The following is a 15,776-nucleotide window of genomic DNA, read 5'->3' as shown; positions in this document are numbered from 1 at the left end:
TGCTCCGGTTTCCCCCACAGTCCAAAGACATGCAGGTTAGGTTAACTGGTGACTCTAAATTGACCGTAGGTGTGAATGTGAGTGTGAATGGTTGTCTGTGTCTATGTGTCAGCCCTGTGATGACCTGGCGACTTGTCCAGGGTGTACCCCGCCTTTCGCCCGTAGTCAGCTGGGATAGGCTCCAGCTTGCCTGCGACCCTGTAGAAGGATAAAGCGGCTAGAGATAATGTGATGTGATGTGTGATGTGACTTCCGGCTTGATTACATCAGCATTCAAAAGAGGGCGCGCATGTCTTTTGACAACGTCGGCAGATGTTGGTCACTTTGATTTCCGCTGTACATTTTACTTCCGTCCTACAATGTCTCGCACAGGTCTCAGTGAATCTCGTTTACGGCCATTGCTTTGACATATGGACTGATATTACATAGCATATTTCAAACACTCATAACTTGCTATAGCAGTGACAAAATAGCGATCAAAAATACATTCCTATATTTAATAAAATGAGAAATAGAATTTTGATAATAAAAAAATTGCCTTCGGTTCTCCTTTATCAGTTGATGTTGTCATAGAACAAGTTTACAGAAATCCGTATGTAGATTTAGATCCCTAATGAGCAAACCAGAGGCTAAAGTGGCAAGGAAAAACCTCCTGAGAATAAATGAGGAAGAAACGTTGAGGAAAAACCAGACACCACATAGTGTGATTATTTAACAATTCGTCGCCAAAGATGAAGCGAATACTGGTGATTTATTATATAGCATGAGCTACTTCTTGTAAAATTGTGCGCTCTGATTGGTTCCTTGGTGGGCATTATTTTCCCATAATGCCTGTGAGCGATTACAGACTTTCTTTCCAAGGCGCTGGGCTTCAGTGTTGCAAAAAATAAACAAAAACAAAGCAAGAAAAAAAAGATTAATTGGAAATCAAAGTGGAATAAAAACGGCCAAAACACAAAAGACAAACAAGAGTCACCGAGTTATTCAAGAAATGAGCAACGAAGAGCATTCAGAAACCACTAACCGCTAACAGAAATTCAGTTTTGAAACCGCTAGCTGCTTATTTTGCATGCATGACTCAACTATGTTACAAATGTGACATAACTGAAAGAAAGCAGCGCCACGCCTCATTATAATGACTGTCAATTTTAATCTTAGAAATGACAAAAAAAAAGCCATATAATAAACTCCTTATTAACCTCGCTTGCTCAGTCTCATCTCATTATCTGTAGCCGCTTTATCCTTCTACAGGGTCGCAGGCAAGCTGGAGCCTATCCCAGCTGACTACGGGCGAAAGGCGGGGTACACCCTGGACAAGTCGCCAGGTCATCATAGGGCTGACACATAGACACAGACAACCATTCACACTCACATTCACACCTACGGTCAATTTAGAGTCACCAGTTAACCTAACCTGCATGTCTTTGGACTGTGGGGGAAACTGGAGCACCCGGAGGAAACCCACGCGGACACGGGGAGAACATGCAAACTCCGCACAGAAAGGCCCTCGCCGGCCCCAGGGCTCGAACCCAGGACCTTCTTGCTGTGAGGCGACAGCGCTAACCACTACACCACCGTGCCGCCGCTTGCTCAGTCTCTACAGGAAAATATTAGCCCATAGACTCGGTTCATACTGTCAAGACCTCAGTCTAATATTTTCCCATAAAGACCTCATGCTCAGTTAGTAAGTAGTTAATAATTATTCACCGATATTCACTGAGCCTGAGGCAGATAATTGTTTTAGTATCAATACACAAGTGGTTATTAAATTTTTAAAAATCGTATTAAAAAAATGTCTTTAAAACTTCAAAAGCAGCATGCAAATGTAATAACTGTGCGGTGCAGACTTGTCACTTATCTGCGCCGACTCACATAAAATACTGTGTCTTGAAATGGATAAAATAAATCCCAATTCCACCTTATCTTTGAGTAGTTTTAGACCAAACTTCAGAGCATATTTTGTGCTTTTAGGAACGGCATTTTCTTTCATCATCTGTAATTCTTCCTCACTTACGGTGACGACGCGATTGGCCGCCATTTTGCCGAGTCGCTCGAGGTGATTATCGAGAAATAGTTTGAATCTCTCGACCAATCAGCACGTGATTTCCTATAATCACCTCTGTACTTATACTAATAATAATTACTCTTCTGAAACTATATACTCTAAAGCAGAATAGTGCTAAGTGTGTTTAAAGGATGTTCAGTATGAGAAGATTATGAATGAGTCCTTTTTTTTTTTTGGTTGGGGGGTGAAATTGTATGGGGTGCAAATGTTTACACTATCCACAAGAGCAGAAGTTGAGTCACCATGTAAGTGCTCCAGAAATATGGCCCAGGCATTGATTAAATTAAGATTCCTGATTTCCAAAAAGCTGATAGAAAGGTTTGTTATCTTTGTTGAAAAGGGAAATGGAAGTAATGAGGCATGCATTTGCAGATATCCAGCATTACTATTATTTCTCTTCTCTGAGCCCTTTCACTGCTTTTTTTAATTTCCCTTCCTTCTCATTGTAGCAGTAGATTTTCCCTTAGCTATCATTATACTCTTGTTTATATATTTCCCCTCTCATTTGCTTTTTGATATGACAAATTCATTACGACTCCATTTGCTTTTGAACAGTACATTTCCAAATATCCATTTTGCGAGGTCTGTTAATTAGGAAAATAAAACAGGAGAATGACAAAACCATCAAAGAGCCATTTTAAACCGTTGTTGCTTTATTTTTTTAATTAAATATAATAAAAGATTTGGAGGATGGAGAGTCCCATTTGGCTGAATAATAATGATGCATGGGAGGGTGTGTGTGTGTGCATGTGTGTGTGTCTTTTACGGAGCTCGTTCTATAAGAGACTGTGGCCATGGTGACCTGGCCGGGATTCGTGAGCTGGAAAGCAATCTGAGTTCCACTCTGCCACATAGCTCACATGTAGTGTCAATCCCCAGCTCTCAGTCTGTTCCTCTCACACTGACCACCGAGCGAGACCAGCAAGCCAATCGACATCCAGGGTATGGGGTTTGTCATGGTTTAATGCATCTGGGGAGAAGCAGAGCTTTAAGTAAACACAGGAAAATTGTTTTGTGGATAGCTTGCCCTTTCCCAAGTACAAGTGATCGAAGACTGTAGTGAAAGAAAATGTTTTCTCAAAAACACATGTTGTAGAAGTTAAATCCATACACACTATTTAAAAAAAAAAAAACCTCTGTGACAAAATACGGAGCCTGGTCACTGAGATTTATATTTATTCACTGGGTAGAAAATTTTATCCAAACAACTATCTTGTCTGACAAAATTAGATTTAGTCATACAGCTAAACATCCAGAGACGGATCCAGACCGATTCAACCAATACATGTGCATCAGTCAGAAATATATATGTACCACTTGGCATTGGTCACAGGGCGTTTGTTTACTTTACCGCTAGCTGGCTACATGTGCTATAGTCGCGCTCAACCAACAGACCAATGGTTCAGGATCTGACCAGGTGTGGTGAGCGGTGATGCTCACCTGACCTAATTACCTGTATTCTCATGATGCTTTGTATAATGTGACCTGAGACAAAGAATCTAGGTCAAATCAATAAAATGCTCCAGAAAGAGGTCGAATCTTGAAATTTGCCGTGAATAACAGGCTGAGCCACGGTCGTAGTGGGCCGTGCCTGGGCTGTTTCGAAAGGTCTCAGGGAGAGGGAGGTACCTGTAATGTTTGATGGGGCTACGACTTTCAGTGGCTGAGTTATGAATTTTTAAATCCTGCCATGCATGCACAGCTGGAGCCGGGGCTCATATTAAAGTTTTCGGTGAGCCATGCTTGCTCGGGGCTTCAGGAGCAAAAAGCAGGCCAAGCCACGGTCGTAGCAGGCCATGGCTGCCCTCTTCAGAAAGGGTTTGGTGTGCTCTATGCCTCTGTGAAAATCCATAGCAATCTGGTAAAATTAGTGAAAATATTTCTGCAGGTATCTTAGGGTTTTGTTCACAAGTGAGGGTAAGGGGGAGCGGGAGTTGGACAGACGGATCAGGGCAGCGTCAGCAGTGATGGGGACGCTAAACCGGTGTGTTGTGGTAAAGAGAGAGCTGAGCCAAAAGGCAAAGCTCTCAATTTACTGGTCCATCTATGTTCCCACCCTCACCTATGGTCACGAGTATGGGTAATGACCGAAAGATTGAGATTGCGGATACAAGCGGTCGAAATGAGTTTTTCCACAGGGTGGCTGGGCTCTTCCTTAGAGATAGGGTGAGAAGCTCAGTCATTCGGGAGAGGCTCAGAGTAGAACCGCTGCTCCTCCACATCAAAAGGAGTCAGTTGAGGTGGTTCGGGCACCTTGTTAGGATGCCCCCTGGATGTCTCCCAAGGGAGGGTCTCTTGGCATGCCCCACCGGGAGGAGACCCCGGGGCAGACCCAGGACATGCTGGAGAGATTACGTCTCTTGGCTGGCCTAGGAATGCCTCAGTATTCCCCCAGAAGAGCTGGTGGAAGTGGCCGGGGAGAGGGAGGTCTGGCCAGCATTGCTTAGGCTGCTACCCCTGTGACCTGGACTCTGAAAGCAGTAGAAAATGGATGGATGGATTTCTGCAAATGTTCATCTGTCAGATTCTTGGGCTGGATCTGTCCCTGAAACATCTAAGGGTTGATGTTCTGACTCATGGAAAATACAATTCTTGTAGTTCTTGGATTTAAACTCACAACCTTCTGGCTCCTGGTGAAGAACCTTAATCACAGAGACACCATTCATACTCTTTCAAGTAATGTTTTAACAAAAACCATTATAATTAAACACCTGGCTCACTTTCAATTGGCTAAAACCAATGTCATGACATACAGTATGTTCAAGTCAAGTCAAGTTTATTTGTATAGTGCTTTTAACAATAAACATTGTCGCAAAGCAGCTTTACAGAATTTGAACGACTTAAAACATGAGCTAATTTTGTCCCTAATCTATCCCCAATGAGCAAGCCTGTGGCGACGGTGGCAAGGAAAAACTCCCTCAGACGACATGAGGAAGAAACCTCGAGAGGAACCAGACTCAAAAGGGAACCCATCCTCATTTGGGCAACAACAGACAGCATGACTATAACATTAACAGTTTTAACATGAAGACAGTTTCATTGATGTTATAACTCTTCACTGATGGAAACTTGAGTGCAAAACTGTTCATGACAACTGCAGTCCTAAAGTTAGCAAGTCAGCTGTAGTCCTCAGCCATAAAAGCATTACTGTAAGAATCCAGAGCATCCTCCAGGTATAACCCTCAACTGTCCTCATGGGGCCATCCTTCACAGGAGCGATGCGATAAAACTCCAACCAGACACAGGGCACCAGGATGGATCAAGCAAGTCCGAGGGGCAGAAGAGGCCAGCATCTCAATCCCAGGACCAACATGTAACTCAGAGGGACAGATGGGGGGGGGGAGAGAAAGAGAGAGAAAGAAAACACAGGTTGTTAGGTATGCCCTAAAAATGACACAAGTATTAAATCTGTGTGGTAGGCTCGCAGAGACGAGTCTCTTGACATCAGGCATAACACACAACAATGGCTTGTTAATATGGTTAAAAAATATCATGACCTGCTCTGGCTGGATGCTTGATTGGGTGATGGGAGCACACTCCTCAGCAATGATGAGATGCAGATGGGACCCTTAGGGCTGGCCAAGACAATTCAGTTATGTTTCACCGGGTCTGGGACATGCGACAGAATGTCTGATGGCCAATTCCCTGCAGGCTACGAGAGCCAGTCGAGGTCTCCACCCTCTCCACCAAAAGATTTTCTGTTGACTCCATGTAACTCAGAGGGACAGATTTTGGGGAAGGGGGGGAAGAAAAAGCAGGTGGTTAGGTATGCCCAATGTCACATGAATAAGTAGGAACAGTATACATATTGCACTGAGTACAAGCAGGGACTCCGGCAACTAACTATGACAGCATAACTAAAAGGGGAGAGCCAGAAGGTAACACAGGCATGAGGGAGCCCCAGGACATAAAGCAGCCAGCCACTACACCGTCAACAAACTCGAGTGAGCAAGCGAGTGGGGACTGACAGCATCCATACATCCCAGTTTACCAAAACACTCTATGTCTGAGGACCCTCTAGATCTACACCTTAACCTCATAAACACCATTAACAAAAGGCTTGACTAAACAAATATGTTTTCAACCTATGTTCCATCTACAAAATCATTCATTCTTTAGTACCTGCTTTATCCTGGTCACGGTCGCAGGGTATTCAGTGCCTGTCCCAGGAACAATAGAGTGGTACAGCAGTCTATCTCAGGTCACCATGCACAGTTATTGACACTTATTCACATATACGGAAAATTTAGAGTAGCCAGGCCATCTACAGGCATGTAGGAGGAAACCGGAGAACCTGGAGGAAATCCACACAGATACAAGAAGAACATGTGAAACTCCATACAGACATTAACTCAAGATCAGGATCATATCAGGGACCCTGGAGCTGTGAGGCAGTAACACTACCCTGTGCACTGTAAGAATACCTAATGTATTCTTGTATCAGCAGATTTTTTTTTTTAAAGACTCAGTGTTACAGAAAGTGTTTTGCATAGGACCTGTTTCATTAAGGCTTTGAGACAACACTTATTGCAACTTGGCATCTTAAATCCTGGCGTGATCCATGCTACAAGTCTGTGGAACGTCACTGGATCTTTGAACATCGTTCTTTCAAAAGATATTCTGTCAGTTGGTTGTAATGATAGTCGTAGACAGTGCTGTCTAACACACCTCTCCAAAACCTCCCATATGTACAGTAGGATTGAGCTGTGGTAAGTGTGAAGGCCATAACATATAATTTGCATCATTTTCCTCCTCATCAAACCATTCATACCCATTTTTGACCAACAGGGAATGGGTCTGGTTCTTGTTCACGCACCAAATTTTGAACCGTTCAGAGCATTTCGACTAAAAATAAATTGGATCAGAACCTGAAAAGTTGGTTCCCAACTGGAACCAAAATATAGCTGTCACCAGCTGGGACTCCCAAAAGTGAATGACGCATGAAATGGAATGACGAATGACAGCTAGTGATTTGAACAATAAATGGTCCCTTGTCATTCAGATTCTTATAAATGGAATAACGATTGAAATGTAGGTGGAATGACATGCTTGCAGCTCATGAAATGGAATGACATTGTTTCTAAGTGGAATGACATACTTTTAGGTTATGTTATCAGTGATATCACCTTTTACAAATGGAATGACAGCATTTCCAAGGTAGAATTACATACTTTAAGCTAATGTTATCAGTGATATCCCCTTTTACAAATGGAATGACAGTGTTTTTAGGTGGAATGACATACTTTGAGGCAATGTTATCAGTGATATCACCTATAACCTAACCCTAACCCTAGAAACAATGTCATTCCATTTGTTAATTTGATATCACTGATAAACATTGCCTCAAAGTATGTCATTCCACCTAGAAACCTTATCATTCCATTTGTAAAAGGTGATATCACTGACAACATTAGCTCAAAGTAAGTCAATACATATAGAAACCCTGTCATTCCATTTGTAAAAGCTGATATCCCACCAAGCACCCATTTATCTTATCCTAGGGAGGTCTAAAACTAAAGATTTCAATCGTTATTCCATTTGTAAGAATCTGAATGACAAGGGACCATTTATTGTTCAAATTTACTACCTGTCATTCGTCATTCCATTTCATGCGTCATTCACTTTAGGGAGTCCTGCTGTTTTTCCAGCATGAACCATGATGACACCAGTGGGAGTGTCATTAGTTTGGAGAGGAAGCAGACCTCAGGAATGGAGAACACAACAGAAAGATTCAAGATAGCTTTATTGTCAATATGTTCATATACAAGTATACAGTGCACTGAAATACCATTTCGGTCAGGCTCCCCATGGTGCATTTGTAGAGAAATAGAAGATTACAAAATGAGGTATATAAATAATTCTGTTTATTCTATCCACATTCACTGGATATGAGCAATCGTGCGCTGTGATTGATTACTACTAGGCTATCAGCTCATATACCATGAATAGAGAAAAACAAAATGGTAGCGCGTGTTGCTGAACCAACCGAGGACGAAATAAAAACTCGACTCGAAAACAAAACCCCAAAAAATACAAAAAAAGCAACAAAATATGGAATGAAAGTATTTGATGGTAAGAACATATATATTTTTTCAAGAATTATTACAGTATTTTTCACAAATTGCTACTGTCATTTTGTCAGTTTGTTTACATTCTAAGTGGAAATTATTTTGTCATATGTTTTGTATAAAGTTTTTATTTATTGAATTTGCAAAAAATAAAAATGCTCTGTTTCTCAAAATCCAGTGAATGTGGATAGAATAGAACATTCTACTCAGTCTCATCGTACATGGCTCATAGCCAACTCGGTGCTATGTGCCTCATCAGCTATCAGCTCATGTACGACTCAGTTTCGGGGAATAACTGTTAAATATTGCTGAGTAACATTTAGCTATCTAAACATCTAGCTATCCAAATACAATAAACAACGTAAATGACAAGGCAAAGTGATATTGTGCATTTGTGTACAAATGGTCATTTTAGTACAAAAATACAAAAGGATCCAAAGGATAAAATGGATACATATTCAGAAAAAGATGGACCAAAACCAAATATCTGCAATAACAGATCAAAAGCTCGCAGGTAATCGATGCGCTCTGTCTTCTCGCTACTACTGTTTACTCCTGTTGTGAATTGTGTAACGCATCCTTGATTATGACGGTTCTGGTGGTGGACCGGTTTGCTAGCTGGCACCAAGGTTCAAAGACAGTGGACCCAGTTCAAGAACCTGCTCCTTGTTGGTTGAAAAGGGGCATCAGTGAGCCCTCATGCCCTGTGAATGGGGTGGAGTCATCCTGGAAGAGACCACTGTTATTTGAAAGATAAAGATATTTCAAAGCATAACAGAAGTTATTTGTTTTTCAGAAGGTAGTAGGAAATTGGATCTGTATACAGTATGTACTCTATAATTAACAGTTATTCCATGAAATCAAGCCGTACATGAGCTGATAGCCGACGAGGCACGTAGCACCGAATCGGCTATCAGCCATGTATGGCGAGATTGAGTGGAATAACTGTTTTGTTCTATCCACATTCACTGGATTTTGAGAAACAGAGCATTTTTATTTTTATTTTTTGCAAATTCAATAAATAAAAACTTTATACAAAACGCCCGACAAAATAATTTCCGCTTAGAATGTAAACAAACTGGCGAAATGACAGGAGCAGTTTGTGAAAAATGCTACAATAATAATTCTTGAATTTTTTAAAAAAAAAGATACGTTCTTACCATCAAATACTTTCATTCCGTATTTTGTTGCTTTTTTTGTATTTTTGGGGATTTTGTTTTCGAGTTTTTATTTCATCCTCGGTTGGTTCAGCAACACGCGCTACCATTTTGTTCTTCTTTACTTACAGTATATGAGCTGATATCCTAGTAGTAGAGTAGCCAATCAGAGCACACGATTGCTCATATCCAGTGAATGTGGATAGAATAAATATTTATATACCATATGGTACGTACTGCATGCGGTATATTTCCATATAAATACATTTAACCAGCAAAAATAAAGTCTTAATAAATTTTAAGGTCTATTTTTAACTTTTTCAATCCAACTCTTCAGTATATAACTATGTAACATTAACATTGTTAATTTCTCATGAAAAAGTGCCACAATTTAATACATTTGTACTGTGTGTGTGATATCTGCCCTGTAGGTTTTTTTTTTATAGTTTAAAGAGAAATTAATTGTATCTCTTTGTTTAAGTAACTACAATATCTGTGCAGTTTTATTATTAAGTTCATTAATCCACAATTGTTCTGCATACGAGTCACCAGAAAAGACAATTATTTGGTAATTGCAATTGTTTGTATGACAATTAGTCAGCTGAAATTCCACATTTGGAACAGGACTTGACTTGAGGCAGAATTTTAAAAAATAATATTCAACAATTATTCGCTGAAGGCGAAGTGAATATCGGTGGATAATAATTGAGATGGGGCGGCACGGTGGTGTAGCGGTTAGCGCTGTCGCCTCACAGCAAGAAGGTCCGGGTTCGAGGCCCGTGGCTGGCGAGGGCCTTTCTGTGCGGAGTTTGCATGTTCTCCCCATGTCCGCGTGGGTTTCCTCCGGGTGCTCCGGTTTCCCCCACAGTCCAAAGACATGCAGGTTAGGTTAACTGGTGACTCTAAATTGAGCGTAGGTGTGAATGTGAGTGTGAATGGTTGTCTGTGTCTATGTGTCAGCCCTGTGATGACCTGGCGACTTGTCCAGGGTGTACCCCGCCTTTCGCCCGTAGTCAGCTGGGATAGGCTCCAGCTTGCCTGCGACCCTGTAGAACAGGATAAAGCAGCTACAGATAAGATGAGATTAACGTCTGTCTCATCCTCTAACAAGGAATCTCATGACAGCGCCACAGGATCAAACCCACAAGTCCACTTTTTTATAATTTTTTTTTAACAAATTGACCCCCTAGTGTTAACAAACTTTCACAGTGTATTAATGCATACATAAAAAACCCTATTACGACATGGTTTCCCTCTCCAACCTGCTAACTTAAACACTAAGACAATAATATTAATTAGAGCGGCGGCTACAATTATCGACAGTCCATAATTATCGACACCTTTTCCGATTTACAAATAAACAATTTTCCAAAGGTGATTTTCAGTTGTAACAGTTATTACTGGTTAATTAATCAACCTGAAGACCCACCTCGCCTTTTGATCTTGTCGTCTGATGGCACAGCTCGTTACTGGAGATGGATTTTTTTTTTTTTAGCATGATCAGCAATTTGAGGAAAATCTGGACGTCATCATCACAAGTAAGCATGGTGGAAAGATCATGGACATGTTTTTACTGATCAAATTCACCGATATTTCATGATATCCTTGGCAAGACCTACTTTGTTTCTTACTCTTTCATTTGACAATCACCATTTTGTATCTAAACGCGTGTTTGAGAAGTCACGTGAGGTGTCGATAACAGTGATCACTTTCACCGGTGTCCACCATTATCGACACCCTGTGGAATTAAATGACATTTACAACTGTTATGGATCGATCTTTGTGTAACATTGTTGAAGTAGATGGAGTACTTTAAAAAAAAATAAAAATGCTGTGATTTATGATATTTTTTCTGATTCATAACAGAATGGATTGTTTATAGAGTATTTGGAATCCTATTGCAATAAATAGAATTAGACCAGAATTAAATTCCTCGCACATAAAAAATCACATGCTTGAAATATTCAGATTTTTCTATTCCATTCAGAATTTTTTTTGCAGTTTGTTGTAAATATCTACCACATATTACAATATCCGTAGACATTTTATATTTTGGTTTGAGGAATGACACGTGACCTTTGACCTGGATGTTCATAGGGTTACAACTAGAAATTAATACAAACAACAACGAATGATTAACAAAACGTGATCTACAAAAATACTTAAAAAGTGGAACAAAAAGATTTTCTGACAGGTTAAACATTATCAGTTCATCTGTTTACAAACATTAGAATTACTTCCACATTTACATAAGCACCAACATCCATATATTTATATAAAAGATATTTTGTACTAAATAAAAGTATATGTAAAACAAATTTTAAAGAAAAACTATGTTTTGTTAACTTAATACCACATACCGCTGATTTTTTTAAATGAATAATCATCTGGATGTTGATAATTGTGGAACGGTGTCGATAACTGTGGACAAAGGTGTCAGTACTTGTGGAACGGTGTCACATGATCTGATACGCTAAGTAATCGGGAATCAACTCCTTTTTTTTTTCCAGTGGAAGTTTGAGTATTTATTCATGCACAATTTACGTATTGAAAGCCTTTTCTACTCTTGCAACGGCCAAAAGATCGTTAAGGTGTCGATAATTGTAGCTGTCGCTCTAATTCCAATAAACTTGATCTTGCTACTTGAATTATTATTAATAGTATAAATATGGAGGTGATTATAGGAAATCGTGTGTGCTGATTGGTCGAGAAATTCAGACGATTTCTCAATAATCACCTCGAGCGACTCGGCAAAATGGCAGCCGATCGCTTCGTCACCGTAAGTGAGGAAGAATTACAAATGATGAAAGAAAATGCTGTTCCTAAAAGCACTAAAGATGCTATGAAGTTTGGTTTAAAACTATTCAAAGCTAAGGTGGAATTGGGATTTATTTTATCCATTTCAAAACAGAGTATTTTATGTGAGTCGGCATGGATAAGTGACAAGTCTGTGCTGCACCTTTATTTACATTTGCATACCGCTTTTGAAATTTGAAATAATTTTTTTTAAATATGATTTTTTTTAATAACCACCTGTGTATTTATACTAAAGCAATTATCTGCCTCAGGCTCAGTGAATATCGTGAATAATAACCTTGACTTCATCTCAATTATTCTCATCTCATCTCATTATCTCTAGCCGCTTTATCCTGTTCCACAGGGTCGCAGGCAAGCTGGAGCCTATCCCAGCTGACTACGGGCGAAAGGCGGGGTACACCCTGGACAAGTCGCCAGGTCATCACAGGGCTGACACATAAAGACAGACAATCATTCACACCTACAGTCAATTTAGAGTCACCAGTTAACCTAACCTGCATGTCTTTGGACTGTGGGGGAAACCGGAGCACCCGGAGGAAACCCACGCGGACACGGGGAGAACATGCAAACTCCGCACAGAAAGGCCCTCGCCAGCCACGGGGCTCGAACCCGGACCTTCTTGCTGTGAGGCGACAGCGCTAACCGCTACACCACCGTGCCGCCCACGTTAATCTGTAACCCTCATATATACATTATTTATCTGGATGTAAAGTCAGAAAAGAAATTATTATGGCATAGTTTGTTGTATAGTTCTTTATATTAAATGTAGTTAAACAGTTTTATTTAATAAATAATAATATAGTTTTATATAGTAAATATGGTTCGATATATACATGCATGCAAATTAGCAGGCAAGACATTCATGTATTTTGTATGTGTGTGTCCTTTCAGTGGATATGAATTTGACTATGACTACTACCGTGAGGATTTCTATAATCGGTATGTATGTATTCGCTTTTGTTATTCCTCCATAATTCTAAGTAATAACTAGTTGAAGCATTTAAAACTGCTCATGGGTTTTTCACCATAGATGTGATGCATCAGTGCAGAATGTAAATCACTCTCGACATTATTATGGCCTTTAACAGAGGTTCAAGTTCAAGAAAAAGAAGGAGGGGAAAAATGAGCACAGCACTTAACGTTGGCATTTACAGAGTGTGCCACTGGCTCCAGCCTTGCTCAAGCACATATACTTTTTTTCGGCGAGAATTCAAATCAAAGCATATTTTGTGTAAAAACCCATTAGAATTGACTGAATAGAGCATATCCTTGCACTTAAAGATGGCATGGTGTTGTTGTTTTTTTTGTGTTTTTTTCACTTATTCCCCTGCTTCTGATCAATATCGGTGGAGACATTTTGTTAAATGTCAGTCAGGCTGAGAAACACTGTGCAGAGAAAGCACAAGTGTGTGTGTGTGTGTGTGTGTGTGTGTGTGTGTGTGTGTGTGTGTGTGTGTGTGTGTGTGTGTGTGTGTAGAGCACATAGTTCAGTCTGACATTTCCCTGTGTCTCTGTTCTCTCCTCTTTCATTTGAAGATTCTTGAAAACTACACCACTGCCGTGAATGCAGATGTACTGAAATGACATGTGATCAGCGCCCAGACAGCGCATCGAGACATTTCTCAAGAACATAATGATTTATTTCAAGTCATATAGGGGAAAGCCATGTTCAGGAAAATCCTGTTATTGAGCAATCAAAGATTGATTGAAAGAAAAATCTACAATAATCAAGAGCACTTACAGTATGTGTGCAGAAATGTTCGAATCTCAGAGCTGATTAAAACACCACACAAGGTTCCAATATCAAATCCAATCTGTATCGCTTTAGCAAAGCCAGTTCAGCTCATAAATGCATCCATAACTATTTATTAATTTGAACTGTCACAGAGAGAGAAATTACACAACTATACCATGCATATGTGCTGTAAGATCACTTCTGTTTTGTGTTCAGGCTCTTTGACTATCATGGACGGGTGGCTCCGCCTCCAAGAGCCGTCATCCCTCTGAAACGCTCGCGTGTCGTGGTGCCGTCGACACGGAGAGGAAAGACTTCCTTCTCCATCAAAACCTCCACCTCTTCGTCCTCACGCCCACCATCCTCCTCCTCCTCCTCCTTTTCCTCCGGCCTCAAGCGTAAGTCCAGATGGCAGAAACGAGCCTCCGCACTGCAGAAACATAATTTGCAGGCCAAGTTCAACATTCTGAACCACCATTTCACCGTGATAAGCAGCATTACTTTAAGCAGCTTTTGAAATAAGATTTTTGGCTGTTTGCAATGCTTTAATAACATTATCTCGGTCACCGTCCAAGAGTTATTAAAAATGTAGAATCATTCAGTAATATATAGGTCATCGAAATTAAAGGACAGGAGTCACTATCCATGCATTTTTATTATTCTAAGGAAAGCCAGTGTAGATTTGCAATGCTGCAATGACTCAAGTTGTCCTAGTATTAGCACTTACCTAATTGCTGTTCTTTAGCCCTGCCAGCTTCAAGTGCTAGTCTTACGAAAATGACATCAGCCCTGGAAATTATACCTTATAAAACTAGACATGTTAAATAGTTGACTGTCTAAATTGTATTTTAGTACGAGACCGGGAACATGTTCTGTTTAGATGGTAAATTTGGCTCTTTGAGTCTGCCATTACATGAATGCGTTCCTGGTAAGTTACTGTTAATTCAAAGGAAGTGACATCATATGCACAACGCGTGAAATTTCGCTGCATTTCTGGCTTCGTCTGCTTTGCAAAATGTAGCAGGTTTTTAATGATCCAAAACAAAATTAAAACCAAAACATGCCTCCTAAGAGGTGTGTCGTTCACGGCTGTTCAAGTGTAGCCGGTTAAAGCTAGACGGCCTTTCGATTTCATAAAATCGGTGGAATTTAGTTCCCTCTGAAATTTGGTCATTGTAATATATGTTTATTAGTGCTGTCAAAAATGTCGCGTTATTAACGCGTTAACTTGACTCAATTTTAACGGCGATAATTTTTTTATCGCTAGATTAACGCTCTGTGACATGATGCCACGCCCCGCACAGCCAGAGTCCTCTGCCCTCCCCCGAAGAGCCACGGTGCTCGGCTTACGGTAGGTTTCGTTTTCCCATCGGCAGCTCCAGCCCCACTTTGCAGAGGCTGTGACAAGACGTGTTATGCTCTGCAATAAAAAAAAACATTGGTACAACCAGTGTTTGAACTATGCCGATATTTTCGGGGGGTCCCTTATTTTCCCTTGGGGGGTGCTTGCGCTTGTCTCAGAGTGCAGATCTCCATCGCGCGCTCACTTCGGATATGCAAATGCTTCCCATTGCACATGATTGCTATGTCAATAAACATCATTTTGCCAATATTTTAGAGACCCCCCAACATTTCCCAAATCATGTTTTCAAGGGATCTCATGTCTGTTTCAGGGGATCTCGGATCCCCCGTGTACCCCCGTAGTTCGAACGGTGAGCAAGCCCATTCACTTTTTTATGCTGATAAGAGAATTACAATGGTTTTTCATGTGACAAAAATGTGCGATTAAATTGCGATTAATCGCGAGTTAACTATGACAGTCGCGACATTAATCGCGATTAAATATTTTAATCGCTTGACAGCACTAATGTTTATCTCTGTAATATCTCACAAAATATCAAGCCATTCTGTGTCTGGGAAGTTATTTAATTTGA

The 15,776-nt window shown here is 40.4% G+C and overlaps 1 protein-coding gene across 1 annotated transcript in view; it reads left to right on the top strand.

Moving 5' to 3' along the window:
• The window catches only part of LOC132887112 (RNA-binding Raly-like protein), a 582,616-nt gene that overhangs the window by 522,190 nt on the left and 44,650 nt on the right, over window positions 1-15,776 (top strand). The window contains exons 4-5 of the mRNA XM_060922495.1: window positions 12,999-13,046; window positions 14,059-14,240. Of these exons, the coding sequence (XP_060778478.1) occupies window positions 12,999-13,046; window positions 14,059-14,240 (230 nt within the window). The remainder of the gene's footprint in view (window positions 1-12,998; window positions 13,047-14,058; window positions 14,241-15,776) is intronic.

The sequence above is a fragment of the Neoarius graeffei genome, chromosome 5 (assembly GCF_027579695.1).
Source record: "Neoarius graeffei isolate fNeoGra1 chromosome 5, fNeoGra1.pri, whole genome shotgun sequence".
Taxonomy (NCBI): Eukaryota; Metazoa; Chordata; class Actinopteri; order Siluriformes; family Ariidae; genus Neoarius; species Neoarius graeffei.
Note: the sequence above shows the minus strand (reverse complement) of the source record. Positions and strands in the feature narration are given on the sequence as shown.